General features: G+C 45.2%; 4 protein-coding genes and 1 long non-coding RNA gene across 5 annotated transcripts; 2 read left to right on the forward strand and 3 right to left on the reverse strand.

Annotated features, from left to right (window-relative positions):
* Window positions 1–60: 60 nt before the first annotated feature.
* On the forward strand, window positions 61–6,421 carry LOC6552678 (protein NASP homolog). The gene is made up of 5 exons (XM_001980881.3): window positions 61–274; window positions 4,370–4,707; window positions 4,827–5,434; window positions 5,496–5,773; window positions 5,830–6,421. The coding sequence occupies exons 2-5, from the start codon at window positions 4,391–4,393 to the stop codon at window positions 6,109–6,111; spliced, it is 1,485 nt and encodes a 494-aa protein (XP_001980917.1). The 5' UTR covers window positions 61–274; window positions 4,370–4,390; the 3' UTR covers window positions 6,112–6,421.
* LOC6552677 lies at window positions 1,459–8,250 on the reverse strand. Its single transcript, XM_001980880.3, has 4 exons — window positions 6,795–8,250; window positions 6,475–6,714; window positions 3,072–3,209; window positions 1,459–3,006 (listed from the first exon to the last, which is right to left on the reverse strand). The coding sequence occupies exons 1-4, from the start codon at window positions 7,984–7,986 to the stop codon at window positions 2,726–2,728; spliced, it is 1,851 nt and encodes a 616-aa protein (XP_001980916.3). The 5' UTR covers window positions 7,987–8,250; the 3' UTR covers window positions 1,459–2,725.
* An 18-nt stretch (window positions 8,251–8,268) lies between these two features.
* Window positions 8,269–20,361, reverse strand: LOC113564851. The gene is made up of 3 exons (XR_003408349.1): window positions 20,242–20,361; window positions 19,515–19,962; window positions 8,269–8,550 (listed from the first exon to the last, which is right to left on the reverse strand). It is a non-coding gene; the product is annotated as an uncharacterized LOC113564851 (long non-coding RNA).
* A 1,197-nt stretch (window positions 20,362–21,558) lies between these two features.
* On the forward strand, window positions 21,559–23,281 carry LOC6552676. The gene is made up of 4 exons (XM_001980879.3): window positions 21,559–22,191; window positions 22,261–22,536; window positions 22,594–22,779; window positions 22,836–23,281. The coding sequence occupies exons 1-4, from the start codon at window positions 21,688–21,690 to the stop codon at window positions 23,190–23,192; spliced, it is 1,323 nt and encodes a 440-aa protein (XP_001980915.1). The 5' UTR covers window positions 21,559–21,687; the 3' UTR covers window positions 23,193–23,281.
* Window positions 23,282–23,438: 157 nt separating this feature from the next.
* Window positions 23,439–24,922, reverse strand: LOC6552675 (phenoloxidase-activating factor 2). The gene is made up of 4 exons (XM_001980878.3): window positions 24,712–24,922; window positions 24,450–24,652; window positions 24,134–24,390; window positions 23,439–24,068 (listed from the first exon to the last, which is right to left on the reverse strand). The coding sequence occupies exons 1-4, from the start codon at window positions 24,878–24,880 to the stop codon at window positions 23,480–23,482; spliced, it is 1,218 nt and encodes a 405-aa protein (XP_001980914.1). The 5' UTR covers window positions 24,881–24,922; the 3' UTR covers window positions 23,439–23,479.
* Between the last annotated feature and the right edge of the window lie 601 nt (window positions 24,923–25,523).

The raw sequence follows: 25,523 nt of genomic DNA on the forward strand, positions 1-25,523 counted from the left end.
AAACACAATATTATTTGTGAAACCAAGTTGGCAGGTCCTAGACTGATTTTTCAGTATATTTTGCAGTATATGAATCGTGCCAAGCGGCTTTTTAAAGCGCCCCCAATGCGTTCACATTGTCGCTATTTTCTCAGCATTTCGCGGGATCTGTAATTTTTGTTGCCGAGTATTGGCATTTTCATGGTCTAACATTGATAATAGTGCTATATTTACCGACAATCAATTGGTCTTACTGTCCATTGCTTTGAAAGCAATACAAATAATCGAGGATCAAGTAAGTTTAAGCTCAATTCTTACAGTTAAATGCCGATGCAGGCATACACGCACACAAACGCAGCCAAAACAGCGACACGCGAATTTGCGAATTTCGTTTTGGCCTGTTGTTTTTGTGTTGTTGCTGTTGTTACTACGTTGTTTGTGCTAAACATTAATTAATTGTCGCAATTTCTGTTTCGCTATAAATATGCGAAACGTGCCGTTGTTATTTGTGAGAAACTAAATGGCCAATTGCGCTTTACCGGTGTTAGTGTAGGTGTATGTGTATAGTCTGTGTGTTTGTGGTTGTTGGCGCGGGCGAATGGCGGGCAATCCGCATACACTCGCACTTATTTTTCGCAAAGGGTTTATGCGAAATTCGCTTTGATCATGTTATAGAAGGCTTAGAGTTTTGTGAAAATAATTTGGATTTGAATAATAATAATAAAATAATATACAATAGGGAATTGAGTGTAACCAAAAATTGAACAATCATTTATTAGTTATATACTAAATGAATATATAAAAAGTATTCTATATTGTTGTACTTAAACACGTCCAATGACTGACATAATTTATAAAGTGATCCTTAAAATAAAGGTACATACTTAGCTTACATTTCAGAATGTTTTTCTTTTCACGACTTTGGCCAACGCATAAACACGTAAAAGCGCGAAACAGACACAACGCATACAGGTGAATGAACCTTTTTACGTTGTTTTGTAATCGCAATTTGTTGCTGAGCCGCTGCGCAGTGTGTGAATTTTGTAATTGCTTTGAACGCGCGAAAACAAACACACATGATGCGTTTTCCCATAAATTTTCCTTTTGCCAGCTGTTTTTCTTATCTCTGATAATTGTCCTGCATCGTTCTCTTCTACGTGGTGTCTCCGTTTCTCGTGCAAAAGCTCGCGAAAGTGTCAAGTTTTCTTGCCAATTTTATTGCGAGTTCATTTGCATGTTTGCTTAATTTGTTTCCACAGCAGCTCCGCAAATGTTAATGAACCGTCCAGGCCGACAGAAATTCGCAATACAATTTTTACAGAATTGACTGCTAAATGGAATTTCATAAATGTGTGTCGGTTATTTATAGATTACATTGGTTCATAAACAAAATACTTCGCCTTTGAACTTGTAATTTTGCATAAATTCTAGTTATGCATACTTACCGAAACTCCATTAAAATATAAAAACACATCTTGTAAACTTTTTAAAAGAAATTATCTTTTGTATTTAAATAAGTTGTTCTTGTTTGTTTGTTTTGTTGTTTTAAGGCAAAGCGTTTGCATAAAAATACATTTTTATACCTTTAGCATTTTGTTTGGTTTGTGGAGGCTTCTTTACAAGTACAATACGTTTTGTAACCATTTGTCCTAAAGCACTAAATGATCTCATTACATTATGCTTCGCGAACAACTGTTCCCCTGGAGCTCTATAAGCACTCGCCAAGTTCTACAATTCATTATGCTTCCATGACAAGCCCTAGAATTCTACTAAACCAACTGGATGGAGGGCAATGAAATGGGGAAAGTATGTTTTTGTTGAGGCGTCTCATCATTTCATACGGCCCATGAAGCAAACTGTTTTATGAATATCGCAAGCAATTTTCCAAATTCTACCTGATCGTCTTATCCCTCCCCAGTCAGTTTTTCTAATTTTAAGCAGCTGTCACACCCAATTAACTATCTTTGGGCTGGATTAAAGCTATGCAGGCGAACTGTTACTAGAAAGCACTTTAAAGCCAAAGCCTCACCTGGAATTCCTATTCCCACTCGCTCGTTACGTGTAAATAAATGTCTCACATTTTAGCAAGGATTAGTGGGGTGTTTGGAGGTGTGTAGAAGTAGAGCCAAATCGAATGTATACAAAAAGGTTGTAAATAGAGAGTGTAAATTGAATTTACAATTGGGTTAAGTTAAGTACACCGTATAATAAGTATAAGTATAAGATTAAGTTGTATAAGTTGTGTGTGTATATATAAAGAACAAGGCAATTGAGTTTTTAGTTTGGTACATTTCCAACATACATACATAGCTAACTAATATGGGGTTTACATAGTAGGAATGCGAGGGTGCACTTTTGAAAAGGTTCAACTTATGGTCTTGGTATTGATTTGCCAAAGTAGTATAATATAGCCAAAAGGAACCTTAATAAGGCGAATTTAGCCAAAAGTTGTAGAAGTATTATAATTATAAAACCCTCGGAAGCCTGTACCAAATAAGTTGAGTAAGGGCTTGTATCCGGTTCATTAGACATTGAGTTCGGGGCAGGGCGTCGCCTACAGGATATACTTTCCCTTGCCACGGTGCTCTGCTTGCCGCGTCGACGAGACTGCCGCCAGGAGGAAACTGGAGCTGCCGCCACTACTGGTGCCGCTGTGGGTGTGGGTGCTCCCGTAGCTGCCGTAGCTCTCACAGCTGCCCAGACTCCCGTAGCTGGCTCCGTAGACGCCGAGCGGCAAGGCGTTTAGCTAAATCATGAGCGCCGAGAAGGGGTTGTACCGCATGATCTTGGAGAGCAGGATCCACAGTACAGAGGTGATGGCGCAGAGCACCACACCGCCCCATCCCAAGTCGAGGCTCCACGAGGTGAGGAAGATGCGCGCTCCCAGCAGTGGCTTGGCCATTATGGCCACGCCTCCTGGTCGCGCCACTATTCCGTCCACCGTTCCATCGTAGTCGCTGTCCAGCATGGGACGTCCCTGCTGCCGCTTGAAGTGGATGATCATGAGCGTGAACAGGGCAAAGAGAGCTGTTGGGTTATAGGAGGTTGGTGGTTAAGAACTTAAAGTAGTAGCTGCGTTTACTCATAATTACCTGCTAGTAAATACATCACTCCTGTGATCAGAATGGCACTGATTTGGCGCTGGCAAACGCCAAAGGCACCTACGAGGGCAGCACTGCCCAGAATGATGAGGCAGACCAATGAGCAGGATATGGAGAGGTTTTGCATTCCTATTGCAGATCAACATTTGATTAGAAAAAGTTTCTGGATGTTCGAATATCGAAACTTGGTCCTTTTTACAGAGTGTTGGGATGATAAGCGAGTGCGTAGTTAAATTTATTTAAGCATTGTGAAAATGTGTTTATGAACTAGCAAAGGATTGGGATGGTGCAAGATTTAAGTTGTTTTTCTCTTGGAGAACTTTCATGTGAATGTGAAACCTAATTGCATTTGCAAATTCGTTGTGGCCCAACTCAGTTCTCCAATTTCCGCTCACAATCTGGGCGACTGTAAAACCAATTACCCAATAGCACCATAGCAATTAAATCGCATGTGGGTGGATGTGTTTGGTTGCACTGAGGAACACCATAAAAACTACAGCAAAAAGTTCCAAAGTGGCAATTGCGATTTTTAGTTCCTGACGCAAGCGAGAGAGGATGCGGCAAACCAAGCCACACGGTGACCCATATTGGAAACCCCCAAACCCGTTCGCCGGCCTTTAGCTAAACAGCCATTGGCAAGGAACTCTCGACACGGACATGTTTCATCTTCGGGGAGCGGGAGACCGACCAGTATTGACAATATAGAATACCGGATGCAAGCTCGGTTAGCTGCTGTGGTAATTACTTTATATAGACGCTACAAGGACATTCATTGTTCCTGTCCATGTTCCCGCTCACGGCCATTGTTGGTTCCTGGCTTCTGCTATTGCTTTTCTATCTGATGTGCTCCGGGGATTCGTTGAAACCCACATCTTTGAGCTGCTGCAAATGGGATTTGCGGTAATGACTTGTGAAATGTGCGCTGGCTTGGAGCTAAAATTTTAAGCCAAGTGAAATGAAACGGTGTGAATCATGTGGTGTTTGGTGCCCAAAGCTCGTGTGCTTGTGCATATTAATAGAATTTACATGAATTTGTAAGAAAGAAATGAATATTTGTGGTCTTCTACATACATCGAAAGTGACGTCTAGGGCTCAACCTACGAGGACTATTGGAGTGTGGAATGAGGGGATAATAGTAAGGTACATAAACTGAAGCAGTTAGGATGGTGAAGATAAAATAATTAAATAATTTAAGCTTGTAAACACTACAGAGTTAAAAACATATGTTCAAAACTATGAACTGCTTAAATATCTTAGGTAATCGGTGTTTCCCTACAATTTCTTTTCAGTTATTTATTTAACCACTTAAAATGTCTGCTGAAGCCGAAGCAATTGTCACAACGGCCGCTGCCGATGCATCATCACCAAGCAAGACAGTGGCTGTGGAGCCCGTTGCTGCTGATACAACGCCGGACAATGTGCCGGCTGTGTCCACTGAGGGAACCGGAAAGGCAGAGCAGGAACGTGCAGAGAAAATACTTAAAGGCAAGGAGCTGTTCAGCCAGGGATCGCGCAACTTCCTGGTCAAGAGCTACGACGAGGCAGCTGACGAGCTGAGCCAGGTGTGCCAGCTGTACGAGGAAGTCTACGGGGAACTGGCCGATGAGCTGGGCCAGCCCCTATTGCTGTGAGTACGATGCAATACTAGGACTAAAAGTCCCCTAATTTTATGAACTGTATTAACATAGATATTGCATTGCATAAAACTTATATAGAACCTACCCTAATCCTTTTCTCTCAATGCAGCTATGCAAAGGCTTTAATTGCAATGGCCTTGGACGAGAACAAAGTGATCGATGTGCCTGATGAGGCTGCCGATGACGATGACGAGGATGTGGACGATGACGAGGAAGAAAGTGCAGAGGATGGACCGGCCAAGAAGGAGGAAAAGAAAAAAGACACCAAGGAGGCCGCAAATGGTGCAAGCAGCTCTAATGGCAAGGAACTGGACCCCATCAAGGAGGGGTCCGACGAGGCCGACTCCACCGGGGAAGCCGAGCAAGCTCAGAGTGATGAAAAGCCCTCCAAGAAGGTACCGACCGGCGTGGATGAGGTCAGCAGCAGCAATGGCGGTGGCGGAGGTGCCATCAACGATGACGAGCGACCGAGCACATCGAATGGTGAAGTCACAGCTAGTTGTTCCAACGGTGCAGCAGCTGCTGGAGAGGAGGAACCAGAAGAAGAGGAAGGAGTAAGCGGAAGTCTGCAGTTGGCCTGGGAAATACTGGAGGCTGCTGCTCAGATTTTCTCGCGCCAGGGCCTCAGTGGACTGCCCTACTTGGCTGAAGTTCAGACTGAGCTGGCCAACATTGAATTTGAGAATGGAATACTAGAGGCGGCACGTGAAGACTATGGTGAGTTTAGAAAGAAAGTGTTGTGGTTGGTAGTGTAACTAATGGAAATCTTACATTGTAGAGAAAGCACTGAAAATCCACGGGGAGCTGCCCACAAGAAACCGACGTGCTCTGGCCGAGTTGCATTACAAGATCGGTCTGACTTATTTGATGCAGCAACTTAACAAGGAAGGAGCGACAGCCCTGCGACACTCAAGCGTGTTGATCGAGGAGGAAATCGCTGAGATAAAGGGCAAGGACGAACCTAGCGAGCGCGACCAGAACAATATGTTGGATTTGGAGGAAACGAAGCAGGAGATATTGGCCAAGATACAGGAAATCGAGGAGATGCAGGCCCAGGTAAATAATTATGGGATTATTTAGTTTCCACATTATAATTCCGTTCGTTCTCCTAGACCATTGCTGAGGTGCGAGCTGCCCTGGATAGCTACATCAAGCCAATGAGCAGTGGCGATGCAGCTGCAGCCTCCTCCTCGTCGTCCTCGTCAGCCAATGGAGCCGCTAGCTCTTCGTCCTCCTCCTCCAAAAGTGCTGCGGCAGCCTCCTCATCATCGACCATTAGCAGCAGTTCGGCCAAGCCCACAGACATCACACATTTGATCAAGCGCAAGAAGCCGGAGGATCCCAGCTCGGAGGCTGAGGCTCTGTGCTCGCCGGCCAAGCGTGCCGCCGTCTAGGGGAATCATTCCAGTTGCCCAGTGGCACACCTGCACCCACTCACAACCAAGCCCTTAAAATACACCACACTCATCGGCTACTTAAAACAAACCCACACGCATTAAACACCATTCAACTGTCCTATACCTCGAACCTATTTATGCTATTTGTTTGCTGTTTTCTACCAAAATTCTCTGTAAGTCTGTAAGTTTACAATCACAATTAGTGCTAAGTGCGTACATAAAATAATGTTTTGTATTAAACGAAAAACTAAGTAGGAAGGCAAAAGTGTACACAATAAATACGGGAGACTTCCCCCAGAAGGTTAGAGCGGATGTGGATCTGGACTGGGATTTACATACGGGCTGCCCCTGGATACGTACTCAGATGCGGCTGCAGAGTGACCTGTGACTCACTGTGCTGCCAGTCGTTGCGCTGCTCCTCGCCGCGTGCGTTCTCCATTGAGCCGGCCAGGTAGTTGACACACGGCGGTGCACCGCGAGGGAACTTGGGATTGCGCCGCAGTTCCTGCAGCTGCTGAATGGGCAGATCGATGCACAGCGTCCAGATGCCGCCGTGCATGGGCACCAGGAAAACGGAGTCGCGCCGGAAGCGATGATCGGCTGGGGAAGGAGAAACCCACCGCTAGAGTTAATATTATCCTAATGGGAAGGTAACTATTTGATATGGCGATTAGGCTCACCCCTCTTGTCCGGCTTGAGCATAGCCACTTGGTCGTCCAGAAGCCACTCCAGGTGCAGCCCCGACCGATTGGAGTAGCGATCAAGGCTGTTGCGGTCCCATGTGACGTGCTCCCAGTGATCAGTCATGATGGCGGCGCACAGCATGGCTGTGGCGCTAGTGGTCATCAGCAGAGTGACGAATAGGAAGAGCACTGGCGGCGGGCCCATGCAGCAGCTGGAGCAACAGGCGCTGCCGGCGCCCCTTCCGCCCATGCCCATTCCCAGTCCCTCCATCTGGGAGCCCAGTGAGTTGGGTGAACCACTGCCGCTGCCCCGACGCTGAATGACCTTGGCGCAGCTGTTCTGGCGCAACAGGATGCTGTTGCTCCGCCTTAAACTCTCGACTGCCGCCGCCGCTGCTGCTGTGGTCGTTGGATTATCGAACTGCAGGGATCCCCCAACCACCGAGGAGGGGTGCTCATAAATGCTGTTGTGCCGGCTGGGTGCAAAGTAGTAGCACGTGGTCTGGCGGTTATCAGCGGAACTCGAGGCTACCGGCTCGCCGCCGGGCAACTCCTCATTGCTGCTGGAGTAGACGATGGACTGCTTAAACTGATTCGAGTAGCAGTTCTGCTTGAAGCTCTGCTGTTGCTGCTGCTGCTGCTGCACGTACAAGGCCTCGTAGTCGCAGTGATGTGGATTGCGGTAGATGACTGGCCAGGAGCGCGTGGTCTTGGAATTGTGGCTATAACGCTGGCTCGAAGTGGTAGGCGCTACAGTGCCGGGCTCCTCCACCAATGGCGTTAGCTCATTGGGCGGTTCCGCCGGCTCGGACAACTTGCTGTGCTGCTCCTGCGCGGAATGCTCCAGATCCGGATCCTCCTGCTGGACGGTGGTGGCCAGCTGGCGCTGAAGCACGTTCTTGGCCGCTATACCACTGCCGCTAGCCAAGCTGAAATCCTCCTCCTCGACCAGAGTGGCCCCGCCTGGCGTGGAGAAAAGGATGTTAGACGTCGGCGGCGAAGGTTGCGAGCGACTGCGGAGCAGGGCAAAGTGCTTGGGCTGGATGGAGCCGGATGCTGTCGTCGGCGACGTGATGCTCACTTCGGGCACACAGCGGGCCGTCACCTTGTACCGGCTGCCGCTGCCAACGGCGACGCCGACGTTGACCCCAACGCCGACGCCGACGCCGACGTTGCCCTTGGAGCGCATCAGTCATAAGTCGCTCGCGTCCCGCTTCTTGATCTTGTTCAGGCTCATGTGGTTCGTGGTGGTGGCGATGGTGGATTGTTGGATGTTTGCGGTTTCGGATGGATGTTGTATGTTGCTCTGGTTGCTGATGTTGCAGATGTTGCAGATGTTGCTGTTGATGTTGCTGTTGTGTTCTTGGGTTGTTTTTGTGTGCGGCGCCTAAGAGTCTACGTTGCAAAATATTACTTTGCTTGGGTGCCTCGACAAAAAAATGTAAGTTTTACACAAATGTTTTACGGTTTTTTGTTTATAAATTTTTTTTATCTACTAGCAGCGGTTGTTGTTGCTGTTCTGGTTGCAGTAACTTTGTTCTTGTTTCTTGTTGTTGCTGTTGATGTTATTGTTGTATTTATTGTTGCTGTTGTATTTGTTTGATCTGTTGTTGTTGTTGTTGCATCGGCAATTATGGTTTAGTTTATTTGCATACCAATTTACATTTATGTTTGTCTTGTTTTGATTTGGACTTTTGATTTTTGATGCTATTTTTTCGTTTGTTCATTTACTACGTTTTTGCTTAGCTTGAAGCTATAAAAAGAAAGTAGAAGAAAACAAATGTACAACATGAGTTTGAAGAATAGAGAGTCGAGAACTAAGACGGGATAGGAAGAATTCTTCTACGAAAAGTGCAGTCTATTGCGATGATCACAAACAGTAATATCTAGTGTGCAAGAGCCACTAAGGTGCAGATTATTTCTAAAATATTGTAATACAGTGTACACTCTTTTAGGAAACTAAATAATTATAGGTGAAGGTGATTAATCTGTTAGTTCATACTAGCTTTCTCTATGAAGATACTTGAGTAACGAAAAACAAATTGAAATTATATTTTAATTTAATTTCGAATTGCTTGCCATTTCTGGGTGAAAACAACGAGTTTGCACCTAATAAACCCAAATTGCATTTAAAATTCCTTATAAGCATCACACCCCGCTGGCCTAATCTAATCAAACTTCATAGTCAGCAACTGCTGGTGCCAAATATTCAGCTGAATTTGAATTTGGCGCTGTTTGCAATGGCCCAGGATTCAATTGTGTGCGGTGCGACCTGAATCCGGCCGCATAGCCGGCGAACGGAAGAACAGTACGGCGGAAAAGTCCGGAGGTTTGGGCTGAATGGCTGTTGCATATTGCATGAGGCGGCCATGGCGCCCAGCGGATATCCGGTGGCCCGACTGCTGGCCAGCTCCCAGGCTTCGCCACCCGCAGTACGTATCCGCCCCGTGGCAAATTCAATTTGTTCCTTGCGCCTGGCCACTTACCAAAGTGCAGCAGGTGTACCAGGGGTTAGATGCGGGCCAGCACCGCCAGTCATATGCGGTTTCATATGCCCAGTTTCCCAACTGGCCACATCTGGCATGGTACTCTTTTGGTTTTGTGGCCAGCACGTGGGATTGTCTTTGCTTTGCGGCCGACGGGTATTTTAATTTTGATTCAAAATTTTCATTTGCTTTCTGCTGTGGAATTAGGACAATTTAGGCCAAGTTTGGTTTGCGCATATTGCTTTCGGAAACTAATTAAACATAGCTTTAATGGCCCACGTTTGCAGTGTTAGTGATTTAGCATTAAGAGCGAAATGCGCTTATTTGTAATTGAGAAATATTTGTGTGTTTCAGTTAAATATTGTAGCGATATATTTCGGAAAATAGAATGGATGCTATTTTCATTTGAAGTAAAAAGAATGTTCTTGTACCGTATACAAATTTTAAATAGCATACACGAATTGTAAACGAATTTGTTGTAAACCTGTGAGAGCCAAATACTTTTTAAATAAGTCAGAAGTCATTTGCACGTCGTTGACTGGATCCCAGATCACCTCACCTGATTTTAGTCGCCAGGCACGTGCCGCTGCCGCCATCCCGCCTCCCATTTGCACTAGTTTGTTTAATTTTTAACGCAAATGAAATGAGGGAGATGGCTGCCACACTACCCAACGTTAGCATAATTGATCGGCAGACACACGTGGCTCCTGATGTCGGTTTGGACAGTAGGTCAGCGCCGCGGCAGGAGCATCTGGAATTAATTAACACGCATGATAACGCCGGTGAGCCGGAAGCCCTGGAATCGGTTTGGTTTGGTATAACTTAATTACGCCATGAGTTGGCCACTTGTCAGTCGGTTCAGCACTTCTTTTCAAAAGTCTTTCGACTGAAAATTGCCGAGGCAGAAAAAAAACCCGTGCGAATGGTAGAATATCTTAATTATATTTAATATTTATCTTGCATTTTTTTCTAGTTCAAACTTCTCTGTTTATAAATTTCCTTGCACATTTTCTGATGTTCCTGATGTAGGAAAATGCCCGCTATTGGCATTATTTTCTCCCAGTGCATTGTCCCCAATGCTGCACACTTACGCAATACAATTGGCATCCAGCACGTTCCACAGGCACACATGCAACGTAGCGGGACGTGAGTGCCATACAAAAGCTGGCTAAAAGTGCATCAGCCGAATGCGAATACTTGAAGCGAGTGAAAGGATGCTGAAAATATTCGGTGTGTGTGTGAGTAAGTCTAGAGTTTGCCACAAAAGCGGGATATAGGATATAGCTTCTATAGTCGCTATAGTCGCTATAGTCGCTATAGTCGCTATACATAGTTGCGGGGCAACTGAGGCACTGTTTACACTCCTAACGACTGAAAGGCGAACAAGAAAAGCTGCGAAAGTTGGCAAATGTTTGCCCAGTGACGAAAGTTTTCCATAAAACGGGTATTGGCTTTAAAGTTCGCTGTGCCTCATAGGCAACTAAACACACAGGCAAACTCAAACGGCGGAAGCTGCAACAAAGAAGAAGAGAGTGACGGGTCGTCAGGGCTTTATTAAAATTCTTGAAGTATATACTTGACCATTTTATAATCGCACCGTTAAACCAAAAGTGTTAAGAACACATATACATTTTAGACTATATTTCCAGAGCAACCATTAAAGTTCCCACCGTTAATTGCAACTACAGCACCGCTTTTCCAAGCAACAATTGGAGTGGAGACGTCTTTATTTTTTATGCCAGCAATTAAAAGCAGCACTCGATTGAAGGTGAAAGGCACATATACTCGTATGTGGCGGCTTTAAGTCGGAATTGTTAGTGTTGTTACCCGGGCAACGTCTTGCGGTCGCCTTGGCAATCAACTGCTGCGGATGGAGAACTACATTTGCCACATTTGCCACAGCTGGCGGAACTCCGTCGGACGAAGTGCTCCTCCCCAAAGGGGTCAACATAAATTACCAGTCCGACTGCTCGGAGTGGCTCCCGGCCAGGCGCTGCTCCTCCTTCAGTAGCTCCATTGTACAAATGACGCAATGCAAATGAAAAATAATGCGCGAACATTTGGAGCCCGAGCGAAGGAGGAGGTCCTCGCCGTGTCCTTTGCGGGAAGAGATGCCAAATTGATATATGATATATATGCCATTACATATTTATCAAATATATATCAAAATTTTCTTAGGAATACGATTTTACAATAGTTCTCTCTTATGAAATAAACAGTGAGAGATTTTCGCAATAAATTGCAGCCAGCTCTGCTGAAAGTAAAACCGCGAGTATGGAATCGTGGCCTGCTTTTTCGGGCGTCGAGTGGAAAAGTTTTTGTTTATTTTCTTTGCAGGCTCCTTGCACTTCTGCCGGGGGGTGGAGAGTAATCCGTGCTGTTCCCGCAACGGATCCGGACCCGGATGAGGATGAGGATGAGGATGCGGCGTCATCTACAGAAGTTTCTTGGCTTCTGGCTGAACTGCAGGCAACTTATTTATTTAGCATTTCGGGCCGAGGCTGCTGTTCGCCGCTCTCCTTCTCTGCCCAAAAGTTTCTCCAACTAATTAAAACTAATCTTATGCAATTTCTGGCTAATTATGCACATAAATCACACCTCGGGGATCCCGGAATCTTTTTGCGGAAGCATACGAGGCGAAAAGTGCCGAAAACTCACTTAATTGAATAAGAATCCGGGAGGAATTCCCTGGCTGGTTGTTTGTATGATTAAAACTTAAGCTTCTGAAATGAATGTTTAATCAAAGAATTGTGGCAGATTGCCAATTAATGAATGCGATTGAGAGTATTTGAAAAGAAAATGATCTGTAATTCAAAATTGATTGACACTTTAGAACCTTTATAATCAAAAAAGGGGTGACATCCTGCTCAATAATGAAAATTCCCATTACAATTCATTGGACTGCAGACAGAAAGCATTTATATAATAATAGGGGTAGCCTACCACTTAGATATCCTAATGCCTGGCATTGTCATTAAATTATTCCTTGCCGCAGAGACATGTAGTATATGTGGCCATTACCAGATGGTGTGCGTTTTGGCCGACATCTGTTCGTGTACGTTGGGGCTCAAATGACACAGAAACCCAACTCTGGTGGAAAGTTAATGGGTTGTCAGCCTGGAGAAAAACTAGATAGAGGCAGTTAATTTTGTGAAATGCCCACATGCAGCAAAAACGCAAATGCGGACACATGCTCCCCCCACATTAATGTGAAATTTCATGCATGGGCCCATAAACAGTGTTGGGATCCGAAAATGGTCAGCGTTTAATTTATTCAAGTGGTTGCAGAGCTTGAAAAGTGCGGGAGCATATGAAATTCCTCACTAATTGCAGGCTGCATTATTGCAACATATATGTATTGCATAGTATATCAGTTGGCGGGATTAGTTCCGGCAATTCCCAACTCACTATGGCCCAGTTTTTCTGGCCGAGATTTGGCCAATTGCCCGTGGCTCTAAGCTCCACTTTCACTGCCATTGTATTTGGCCAACGCGGCGTATGCGCGATACGGATGGTAAGTGCATTCAAGGGCGCAGCCTGCCGGCAATCTGACACATTTTCTCCCGTTTCCCCTGGTTATTTATAACTTTCGGGGCGCCTGCTAGATTACATTTTCCTGGCGATTTTTCACTGCCTGTCTGGCGGTGCCTGCAACCCCAAGGCCAAAGTCGTAAAGTTTGCCAAACTTTGTTTAACGAGAATATATTTATGAGCGGCGGAAATGCATAAATTGAATTCATATGCTCTGCTCTGCAAACTTCGTTTGTGCACCCAAACCTTCGAGTGGTGGCCAACTTGAGCTGATAAGGAGCTCAGAACCCGGCGACGATTCCAAGCTCATTACACTGTAAGACAGGTCGGGTCGGGTTGGGTCAAGGTATGCGCCACCCCAATCGAGTGCCAACTTTTCTCCTTGTCCTCCACTTTCTTCTTCCCCACTTCCCCAACTTCCGCCGGAAAATAGTTTTGTCAATACGGGCAGGGGGATGATAGGAAATAGCAGGAAAAGCGTGTGCCAGCGATGATGTCAAAGGCTTCTGCTATTCGGGTCAATCTAAAAAATTTATGGGACAATCGTCAAGACATGCCAGGACTGCCTGGCAGCGGCATCATCATGTCAGCTCCCACACTCACTTCCATAAAAAACTTCTGAGGAGTGGGCGCGGCTAAGAACCGCCCCTGGGGGCGTGTCCTCCAACTTGTTGTTGCTGGCACCTAGGCGCCAGTGATGCCAACGACCTAGTTCGATGACAAATTTAAGAATATTTTAGAGCGATATACTCCTCTTTAAATGTATTGCTGCTTAAGCCGATTTCATTTGGGAGTTAGGCAATAGATAAATTCTCACTTTAATATTATGCTATCATTTTGAGGGGATTGAATTGGACAGATCCGAATTGCAACCGTCATCTCTGTGCCAAAAGCTGGACAGGATTAGGTTGTGCCCAGCTGCTTTGCTTGCAGTGAACAGCAACTTTTCAGGCGGGCTTTTGTTCAAGGGCAAGCCCTCGAAAATATCAAATTGAATATAAATATTTTAGCCAGTAAATGATGCAGCAGAAAATTTTGTTTTCCCGCTTGGGTTTCCTCATTTTCAACGTCAGAAAATCGATGGGCAAGCAATTTCGCAGTTGACTTAGGACCTTGATCCCATGAAATATGAATTGTCCTGTGACAACGCTCGTGGCAACCTCCTCTCGTCATTCCCACTTTTGCCAGTACTCTAAGTATGTGGTTAGCCACTTAGCATTTTCAGTTCCTCTTTCCTTTAGGACTTTCCCCCTTCCACCAGCGAACAATAATTTATAAAAAAGTCCTCGTAAGAATTTAAAATCGAAACTTAAAGGTATCCTGAATCTCATCGCTTTGTGGAATCATAAGGCTATGAAGCCCAGTGTTGAAATCGCGCATACGCCATGTTGCCCTATTTATCGTAATTGCGTTTGACTTGAATCACTTTGCTCCCTATTTTACCATCGCAACTGGCTTTGAATGTGAAAATGTGGGTGTACGTGTCGAACATGAATTTGAATGGCTTACCATGTTTATTGAACGAGTGAAAACGCATTAATATTCATATTTTGCCCGTCATGATATAACAAAAAACCGTCGTTCGGCCCTATATGTGTGTATCTACAAGCAAATATATGTGTACGTACTTCATTTCGTATTCCAAACTCTATCTCTTTACAGCAGATTTAACGATTTTCCCGTTGCAAACAATTGTAGCCGATTTATGTATATGTGAGATTACTGTATCAAGTCCATTAAAATTGGCGTATAGTTTTCAGCTTATCTTATTTGCTTGTGAAATGCTTGGACTCTCGATTTGGTTCGGTCAAGGAAAGTACGCTTTAGCCAAATTGTTTTGGCAGCTTAATCCATATTGGCAGCTCTAAGGTAAAGAGGAGTTACTTGTAATCCCCAAGTATCGATCTATCCGCAAGCTGCAATTTCCATTTCTAACTTTCGCATGTCCGATGGCCGTAAAGCAAATCAAAGTTGCAATTGAAAGTTTGCCTCTTGGCGGCGAGACAACAATTAAGCGGCTCCATGGGCTGAATAAATTTGCATAATTTCTCAACTTGTTGAGGCGCAAGTCATAACTCGAAGTCATGTCCTGACATCTCACCCTGACATTTGCGTGCGCCCGAGTGCATTTCGAAAATTGCGAAATTCCCCCAAACATTTGGGGCAGATCCTGAAGATGGGGCATGTTCAGCTGCGTGTGTCACTTAGCTGTTGTGTTGTCATTCGTTCGCCGTTTTGCAGCAAATCAAGTGGAAGCATCAGCGAAATGTTTGCATGTCCCATGGGGCTGTATGTCCTCTATAAGGACTCGTATTGCGAGTGTGCGTGAGCACTGCATTGACGTCAAGCCTTAATTATTTAATAGCCAGGAGTTGCGGTCTGCCAGGTGGAACAAATCGATGGACTCGTCCATACGAAAAAAGCTTAATTGAACACTCTGGGGAGAATGGACGGGATTTTTTGTGCACGGTTTCGCATGTATTCCCCCTCTTCATTTGAATAAAATTATACGATGGATGGTTCAATTGAATGCTTAAAATAACTCGTTATAACGCGTTATGCAATAAAAATGGTTTAATTATAGGAAAATTCCTTTCAATACGTTTTATGTGCACTAAATTGCAATTTAACTGGAATTTATTCTTTGCCTTGTTATATTAAAGCTAAATGAATTTATGAAAGTTTACCAACGACACATTTAATAAACACCTCAACTTTGGCCAGAGTAGATGGCCCACCTCAATGTAATCGCTCTGACTTTTGCTGGCATGCCTGGCCATTATAAATAGCCATTAACCTTTGTGGGAAACAATTTAATTTTAACCTGTATGCCATTTGCAGCAATTAGCTCATTCCGCACGAAAGCCAAACGAAATTTAATTAAATATTTTAGCAATTGGTCTGGCCATTGTGCCAATTTGCCCGCCAATGGGGCGTATACGCACTAACTTTATATGCGTGTATATTTGTTATTTGGTCTAGATGCATTATTCAATACGTTCGAAGCAGCCGAGGGAAATGGTGCGAATAGCGTGAAATACAAACTCGAGAAAGTCCATTGCCAGGCGGGCAGTATTTTCAATCAATTTCCAAAGCACTTGTAGCATTTAAGATAACCAACTGGTCGACTTCACGAGTGTTTGTTTGTCCCCCAAGTGGGTGTGAGTATCTGTGTGTGCGCGAGTGTCCGTGTGTTTGTGTTTGCGAGTCGAAAGTCAAATCAGCCCATTTATCAAGTCCTGGAAACCCTTAGTCGGCCAATATTGCCACGCAGCTCAGTAGCTCTTTGTGCTCATTTTTCAAGCCGGCTGGCGGATGGAAAGTTTCCCTCTGCCATAAAACATATATTAAATATATATATAATATGGAATTTCAGTCACTTGTTTTTGCCAATTTTCCAAATGCGCATTTCAATTGAGCATTGCCCGTAAGTTTTCATTTTCAACCAGAAAAAACAGAAACAACATTTACACAAAAATACAAAGAAAAATAACATTCCACTGTTCGGGGGCAAGAGCCGGAAAAGTTTTCTTTGGGTTCGAGATTCCATGGAAAAATCAGCTAAATAAGTTTCGCAGTAATAAAGTAAGTTGATAACGAGCAGAGTCTGCCGAACATGTGGTTCGCTACAAGTGCTAAAATAAGGCACAATATTTAAAGATCTTTTTGTCAAATATTCATAGGGTATTCTGAACTTGGACCTCAAGTTGATATCCATTAGGGCATTAAGGAGACCATAATTTGATATAGCAATTGATATAATATATGTCTTTTAACGTTCTTATCTTTGGCATTGCTTGTTCCGAAATGTTCTTATTTTTCCTGAATTATTAATGCCACTTTGCTCACTTTGCATAATGAGAAGTTCAACATTGTTATCATCATAAGTGAGTGCTCTCAAATTAGGGCTAAAAATGTCGCATGTCTTGCCAAATTTTTAATACGTATACATTCTAAGAACGTGTAGAAAAAGTCGCTGCAAAAGTCTGGGAGAATAAAAGGAAGAGCGGGCATGTTTTGTTGGCTTGGCCATGGCCTAAACCACCACCCACCGAAAAGTCGCCCGCTGACGGCAATTACAGGCCATGTTTTCGGTGCTTTGTTACTGTCTTACTGTTTTCATGTCATATAACAACGTTGTGCAATAAATCAAAAGTTGCCGACTGGAAATTATTGTTTATGCTGCCTATACTTAGCATACCATACTTAAATGCAGGGATTGGTGGCTAATTTATTTATTCCGCGCCCCACACAAAACCTCACAAAACCAGCCAACACTTTGCCAAACAACGCCAACGTATGACAATGAACAATAAGCGCCAACAGCAAAGGAAACACACCATAACTATAAAATATTGTGACGTGCGCCACTCGACTGTGTGAAATGGAGCACAAGGCCAACCAGTCAAACAATGGCTGACAAAGGAGGCCGAGACCGTCAGCAAATAGTGGCAGTCTTCAGTTTTCGGTTCCAGTGCTCCATTCTTGGATGTGCTCGCTTCTCGGAGGTGGCGCCACAATGCAGGACTCGCACTCCCCAGGACATGCAGCACTGCCGATGGCCATACGCGTATGCGGGTATCCATAAGAAGATTGTCCTTATTCCCCAAAAGGGTTATTGTGTTCTAGGAAACTTGCAGCTGCACAGGAAAACTACTTAAAAAGTAACAGAAGAGCGTAATGAATACTTTCTAGCCTACATTTTCGGTCGGTGAAAATGCAAGGTAAGTTTTGAACCTCAAATATGAAGTGAATAGAATAGATTTAAGCATATTGTCTTCCGATTTTGGCAGGTGGCGCATCTGGAAAACGCCTGGCTCCATGTCTGAGGTGCGCCCATCCTGGCTGTCTGGGTGCATTCAATCCACACACAAGATGGGAGAATGGGAATCCCCCTGACATGTTGGTCACATGTCAAGCGCTTCGCTTTTTCCGCCCTCTTTCATGGAAAACCTTCAGGCAGGAGGAAAAGTGGGAGCAGCAGCAGGCATGTGGCGATGTGCCATCCTGCCAGATTGACATTGCCTGTTCTCCACAATGGATCGAAGTGCTGGTGTGCGGGGATTGCATAGTAGTCCTTGCACCTGATCGGAATTTTCCGCCCTCCGCGTTCGTCGATGTGCTCAATGTGGAAATGTTGAGATTCCCAATCAAAGTTATCACCAATCGAGGAACATATCTGTGACACGGGCTTAGCTTCCGGCAATCGAATAGCAACATTTGCTGGATACCTCTCAGATGATTACCAAGAGTGGGTAAATATTTTGCGACCTGAAAGGCCATTAAGCATATGACTGCATACATCAGTCTGTGTGCACATTTCACTCGAATGCATCTCATGTGTCACATAAGGAATCTGTGGCAAAACTGTGAAAACCTCGCTTGTCAGCGCCATCACTCATCCTTTTATGATACTCTTCAAAGGACACTAATTAAGTCTTTTCTAAAGACGTGCAGCTCGGACTATTTTTTGCCAGGATTGTGCGAGCATCTGTTTTTCAACCAAATGATGAAAATCTACTTATGTAATTTAAATTTGGATTATCTAACATTCATTTTATTGGCTTGAGGCTTGATTTGGAAACATTTAAACTCCTAAATCCTAAGCAAGTTATTAAAGGGGTTCTGTGAATCAGGCGATTTCCATAATTGATCATAATACTGCCATACTTAAAAAGCAATTTACAAATTTAACTTTTCCATTGCATTTTCAGGGCATTGACCACATCGCTTTGCTTCCACGCTTCAGTTTTCCTTGTTCTATTAGGAGCTTGTCGCTCGGCTGGTGGAAAATGCATGCATTTGACGCGTTTGCTTAGCTGATTGCGGTCCTTGTGTCCTGCGGCGCGGAAAAGTGGAGGATCGGGGGACGGGAGGGGACAACACGCGTACCCATATCTCTTCGCCACACGCACAGCAGGAAAGTCCACTGAAGAGAGTACATGGCACAACAAAAAGCGAATTATACTTTCATATTAAACGACGTATGAGTAATCCCTCGTTCGTGGAGGGTCAGCAGGGCATGCAGGACATGCAGGACATGGATATGCCATCGCAACAGCTCCTTCACCCGCGTTATACTCACCATCCCCCCACAATTCCCATTTATTTATAGAGTTCTCTAGAGTCGAGAGCTAATGTCGCTGCCATCGCTTGCAGATTGACAGGAAGCGGAAAAGGCCAAATCGAAATTTCCCAAATCGGGATGTAGGAGATATCGGGGTAGGTGCGGGCGGAAATCTTTTAAATATTCATGCTTATAAATAGAGGAAGGAAATTACACTTACGTTTAGCATTCGATTTACAAAGCAGTGGCACTGAACTCGAATTAAAATATCATTGCGGCAGTAAAGTAGAAGAACTCAAGCAAAATGAAATTTTCCAAGGAACGTTTCGGGGCAAAATATAAATGTAATTAATTTGAAAGCTGTATTACGAAATTCATAATATGCTACAGATGTACATGCAATTCATATCAGCATTTCTTAATTAAGCTCGAGTGTCGAAAATTGTATTTGAGTGGTGGCATGAGCTGGATTCGAAAGATGTGTTTGGTTTATGGACGAAGACATGGCTTTGGTTTGGCTAGTAGACGGCACAGAGACAATGCAAGGCACTTAGTTAAAGGAGAGTGTGTGTGGTGTTTAAAATTAATTGGGTACTTATGGAGCAATGCATATGGATGTGGGAGGACACTTACGTAAGATGGCACAAGGACCTGCTACCTGCAGCTAATTAGCCAGGAGGACAAAAGCAATGCACGATGTTTGGACAGTCGATGATTCAGGACTCAGGACTCAGGACTCTGGATTGAGGACTCTGATTCTGATACTGATTGGCATGCATTCTGGCTCACAGACACCAATGCAAACACAAACACAGGCACAGACACAGGCACGAATACAGGCGACATAATGGTGTGCGTGTTTGTGTGCGAACTCAAGCACACAAGCACAAATGGCGGTTCGCGTAGACAAACATGACGTAAACCCAAAAAAGTATGCTACAAAACTTGGTTCGCCTTTCGCTTACGATTCGGACCCTTAAAACGGTCGCTCATTGGGGCTCTCTTTTTATATCTGTTTAATATTTGTTTAATAATTTTTGATTATTTTTGATTTCGCTGGCATTCGGTTTCGTCTTTCACTCTGCAAAGGAAACATCAAAGTGCAAACATTTTAATTGGCATTAAATGTTTGTCGGAGGGGCGTAAGTGCCGTCGGCGTGTCACTGCGACTTAATGGCGACATGAAGGCCATTAGGCCAAGTCAACTAACAATACTAGCAAAGTGTGTCACATGAAAGCACGGCAAATAATGGGAAATAATACTCCGTTTGGTGACTATAGATAGTATGCATCTTCACTGGATTACACAACACTGCTTCTGGCTTCCGACTTGGCTGAAATCAAGCGAAACAACACTAACACTTTCTAGCATTGGCTATAATATTGAGGCATTTGTTGTTGGTACCACACTGAACGCTCTACACTCGCCCAGTGTCCTTTCGATCCGAACTCGCGACTGTAACGCTCGAAAGCCGAGGACGGACTAAAGGAACTCCGTCTAAGGACTCGTCGCTCGGTTTGGTTTCATTCGGTTCTTCGAGTGAGTTGCAGTGGCACTCGGCTGTTTGAGTGGGATTCGGTATTACCATGACTGACTTTATGGCTGAATTGTTGCTTTGCCTTCCTGTCGTTTGCCGCTTGCATTTTTTACGCGCTTACTCGGTTCGCCGCTTATTTTTATATCCTTTTTGGATTCTCAGTTTTTGTGCGACGTGATTCATTTCCGGTTTGCAACGGAAGCGACTGGAGGTGAGTCGGATGCCACATAAAATCATTGGAATTCTCGCAGACAAATTTTATTTATGCAAAATACTTACATTTCCTAAAAAATATGTTATAGGAGTTAGCACATTTTCTTAACAAATGATTATTGTTAGGCACCATTTACTTTGCATAACCTAATATTATTCGAAGCAGATATTCAAATACATCTATCAAATATAATTTATAATTTAAATCACAAAACTGAGCATTTTTATCTGTACCACTGGTTTTATTAAATTGGACCGAAATTCATAAAATTTGCATGCCAATTTCACGCCGTGAATAAGGGAAATTGGAGGGTTGGTCGGGGGATTAACCCCTTGGGCATTGACTGCAAATGAGTGGCTTGTTTATGAGTGGGACGCAGCTAAGTGAGCATCAAATGGCCAGAGGTGTCTGCCTTTGGGATTGTGTGTGAGTGTGTCTGTCTGCGTGAGGTGTCTGTCCGCCCATCCGTGGGTTTGCACACACTGAAAGCAAGGGAAGCAGATGGCTCCGGCAACCTGTTGGCTTTTGGGTATAAATTTAACCCAACCAAGCTTGTTTTACCTATGCTTTCCTGCCTGTGTGAGCCGCTCTGGTTTTTTGCCACCCGTCGGACATTCTTTATGTTCGCAGGGCACCAACGGGTCGTATGCGCAATTATTGCCATTATGGCTTCGCTTAAATCGTTGCCCCAGTAGGCCCTGGCGCCTTTAAGCCTGCAATGTGGGCGTGTAACTTAAAGTGACTCACTACGCAAGTGAAATCACTAAGCAGACCTTACCCTCTCTTAATTTGGTCTGATGGCTCCCATTGAACAACTGCATTTAAAGAAATAATCATTTGCATTAAAGAACATCATCAAATGAAGGTACATAACTTAGAATCATAACTTAGCTCATAAATTGTAGATCTCAGCCGGTGTGTTACACTAGCCTACATGCTCTGGTTGTCATAGAACGAAGCTCGAATGTGTATTGAACAAACAAACTGAACGGAAATTCCGATACTCCACCGGCGGCAGTTTCGTTATATATTTTTTGTACACCCAGTCGCAGTCATGTCATTTAGAAGGGACCACCAGTATGGATCGACCGTGCGAAACACGATTGTGGCGCGGTCCAATCGGCCAGTTGTCAACCGGATGTTGCGCTCCGCGCGACTGGACTCCACGGTGGGTCAGACTCAAGCCAAGGCAGCCAAGGCCAAGCGGATGGAGACAAAGGCGCAGCTCATGCAGAAGGAGCGATCCTCCAGCACTGGGATGAGCGGCTTCTCCAAGCTGACAAGTCGCGATGGACTGGTGGGCAAGGATTACTGGAACGCGGCCATTGAGGACGTGGAGTTCAGTGCCGCCTGCCGCTTCCAGCCGCGCATTCCCGTCATTGACTACTCCCTTGTGCTGCCGCCTCGATTGCGCGAGCGGGTCAAGCGCATCCAGAACTACGACTATTCCAAGTCGGACGAGGACATCTACATCAGAGACGAAATGCAGGAGGTGCGACCCGAGGACTACATGAGCGCCGAGAGCTCCGAAAAAAGTGAGGAGGAGGATGACCACGTGGTAGATATGGAGTACTTTGTAGCCTTTCCGCAAGACCTTATGTTGCGACCTTATCTTCTGAGAATTTAGCTACTTGAAATTGGTCGGAAGAAGGTGGAGGAGTACTTCAACGAGAGTGACCACTCGGATATTGTGCGCATGGAGCACGAGTTCGAGAAGTTCGATCTGAAGCTGGATGAGCCAGTGGGACACACCCATCGTGTCGTGGACAAGTCCAGTTGGTACGCCAAGTTCCTGTGCGCCCCGCGCGATAAGAGAGTCAGCTGGCAGAGTCGCGTGGAACATCCTGGCCAGAACTACTCCATGGTAACGCTGGACGAGCAGGCTGAGAACCTCATGGATGCGGTTAGCATACTTACTCTTTTCCCTACCATTTCATTCTAATAAATACCAGCTCAATAGTCGGCGGAACGTTTTGTCGAGTGGCTGAACTCCTTTGGCACTTTGGAAAGCAATTTGACGCCGGAAAAGGTCAAGAACCTTTTTTCCATCAAGGGGGATCGAACTCTGTTGGCCTCCGTGAAGACAGATCCCAAGGAGGTCAACGCCATTGCTCAGACTGTGGCCGACAAATGGAACAAGCCCCATGTGGGTAACCAAAGCAGAATTCCCTTAGCCAAATTATTCATCTAATCCATTTCTAGATGGCCATTGAGCTGAAGTACGAGAAGCACATCAATGACCACGCTTCCCGGGTGAACCAGAAACCCCTTCTAAGTGCATTTGGACGCACTGTTCCGCTGAAGGATCGTCCCTGGCTAAAACGATCCGGAGACACCGCCATTAAGACGGTCTATCCGGAGGATCTGCTGACCCGCGAGAAGATCTTCAAGGGCATCACCCACCTGCGCAGCACCACTGCCCTCATCGACTTCTATCTGGCCCATCCCGAACTGGAGCGGCCACAGTATCTCCTCCAGAGCGGTGACTTTGAGGAGTCCAGCGCCAGTGAGTCCGTCGCTGAGGTGCCGCTTTACGAACTTCTGGGATTGCGTTATTAAACCATTGATTGATTAAACCAATGAGTTGATTAGTTATAATAAATTACCAGTTGTCTGCAAGTCAATGGTAGCAGTCCAATTAAAAAGTACAATTAAAAAGACCAATTCATTTAGATAAATATGTACGAATTCAGCAAAAAATTTAACAAATTGTAATCTTATTAGATGAATTTAATGAAAATGAAGGTTTCTTTCAATAGGCCTTAGATTTTGAGTTCTCTTTTTAAAATGTAAAAACTTAGAAGAGAATATAAAGCAGGCAATAAAGTTTATTGTTAAAAATGAATCTATAAGGTCAGCGTGGTTTGGATCCAGGGCAGATAGGTGCCCACATTCACATAGACACCCGGAACTCCCGCCTGGGCGCATCCAATGCCCCATGCCACCAAACCCACCACATACCAGACGCCGTTGCTGGTGCAGACAAGCGGAGAACCCCCATCCCCGGTGCAGGCATCCTTGCCAGCTTCTCCGCCGGCACAAATGAAGCTGGTGGGACTGAGGACGAAGGAGGAGCCCAATCGGGTGGCCTGCAGTGCCGCCTGGCAATTGGCATTGGGAATCAGGGGCACGTCCACTTGTCTCTGAATGGCCTGGTACGCTCCGGTGGCACCGAAGTCATTCTTGCCCCACCCAGCCACCCAGCATCTCTGACCCACGAAACTGGTGGTGGGCAAACAGACTGTGCCCACCGTGGATTTGCTGGTCAGCGAAACGGGTGTGGACAGCTTCAGGATGGCCACGTCGTTCTGCAGATTGTTCGGATTGAAGGACGGATTGATGTACACATTCGAGATAAACACATCCTGGGCTGGAATCGGTTCGCTCGTACTGCTGGCGTCCCATTCCCCCAGACGAACCTTGAAGGAAGTGAGCCTACACGTACACGATAAAGTTGAAAATTTGGACAGGGCTCTTGGAGAAAATGGAATTGAACTCACGCCAGATTGTAAACCTTGTGGGCGGCGGTCAGAACATGTTGTGCGGTGATCAGTGCTCCACCACCCAGATATACATCCGCGGTGGTCAGCAGTGCGGCCTGCCAGGGATATGCTCCGTAACTGGCCTGTCCAGGTCCTGCGGCGGTGGATCCCGGTGGTGGTGGAAACCTCCGCCCACACTGATAGCTTCCCGCCTGGCAACAGGCCACCAGACCATAGCTACAGGTCAGCGTGGAAGATGTGGTTGGAACAGTGGCCTGAAAAAGGGAGTAGTAGCGGTATTACCCAATTATTGTATCAGATAGTGAGCCCTTACATATCCTCCATTGTTCACAATCCTGATGTCTATCTGGCCACTGCCATCGCTGGGTGCGGTGGGCAGAGGATTGGCGCAGGACCCAGGTGGAACGCACTGGCAGTAGCTGGTTCCGGAATTCACGATAGAGGGCACAGGTGGCCAGGTGCCCGGCGGAACCAGCGGTGGCAGCAAGGTGCCCACAATCAGCTGCCTGGCGAGTACTGATGGGCCATAAAATCCAGCACAATTGGAATCAACAACGTTGATTGGAGCCACTTACTTGTGTGATTCGCTGTGCTGCCCACATCGCTGGGTTGGGGCACTCGACTTGTATCCTGGCTGCCCTCCGACTGAACTGGTCCAAAGCTCCAGGCACGCGCACCTAATCCTGATCCGGTGAAGAGCCACTGCAGCAGTGGCAGCCACCACATGCGACCGAACTGAGTCATAGCCAGTGACAACTAAATCGAGACAACGAAACTGTGGTCGGCTATATAGCGATGGCCAGTCCATAACTCCCCCCATTAAATTGACTGACGAATGGCCTCCTCTGCTCAGGGATTTTCCCCATTGCATAGAAGCAACAAAAAGCAATCATAAAAAGCAAATTAGGGGAGTAGGAACTGCACCACGAAGTGGGGTTACTCTTTTCGGTATATGTCCATTTGTAGTACATATTTACTATATTTATCTATGTTTATTCAATACGTAGATGTTCCTACTCTTACCGAAATATTTTTTATATGTGTGTAATCTATTATGACTAAACTAACAAAAGAGTATCTCTGTAAGGTCTCGAATAAATAAAGTACAGATGCGATGTGTTGACAACTCGCAGGTTCGATAATTTTATTTAGCTGAATACTTTCATTGTTCAAAAACAATTTTGTAGCTGCTCCACATTTTTTAGCCATTAAATTTGATTCTAATAACTTAATAGTTTAATTGCAAACAATTTGGTGTCGATTCATGTTTGACACTTTCCGCTTGAAATGCAATCGCATTTCCCCAACGCCCCGGAAAACCGTTAACAACTTGGCACCAGAATTTGTTTAATGATTCACCTCCCACAACATTCCGCTCGATCTAACA

This window comes from Drosophila erecta, unplaced genomic scaffold (assembly GCF_003286155.1).
Source record: "Drosophila erecta strain 14021-0224.00,06,07 unplaced genomic scaffold, DereRS2 tig00000000-arrow-pilon, whole genome shotgun sequence".
NCBI classification, from domain to species: Eukaryota; Metazoa; Arthropoda; class Insecta; order Diptera; family Drosophilidae; genus Drosophila; species Drosophila erecta.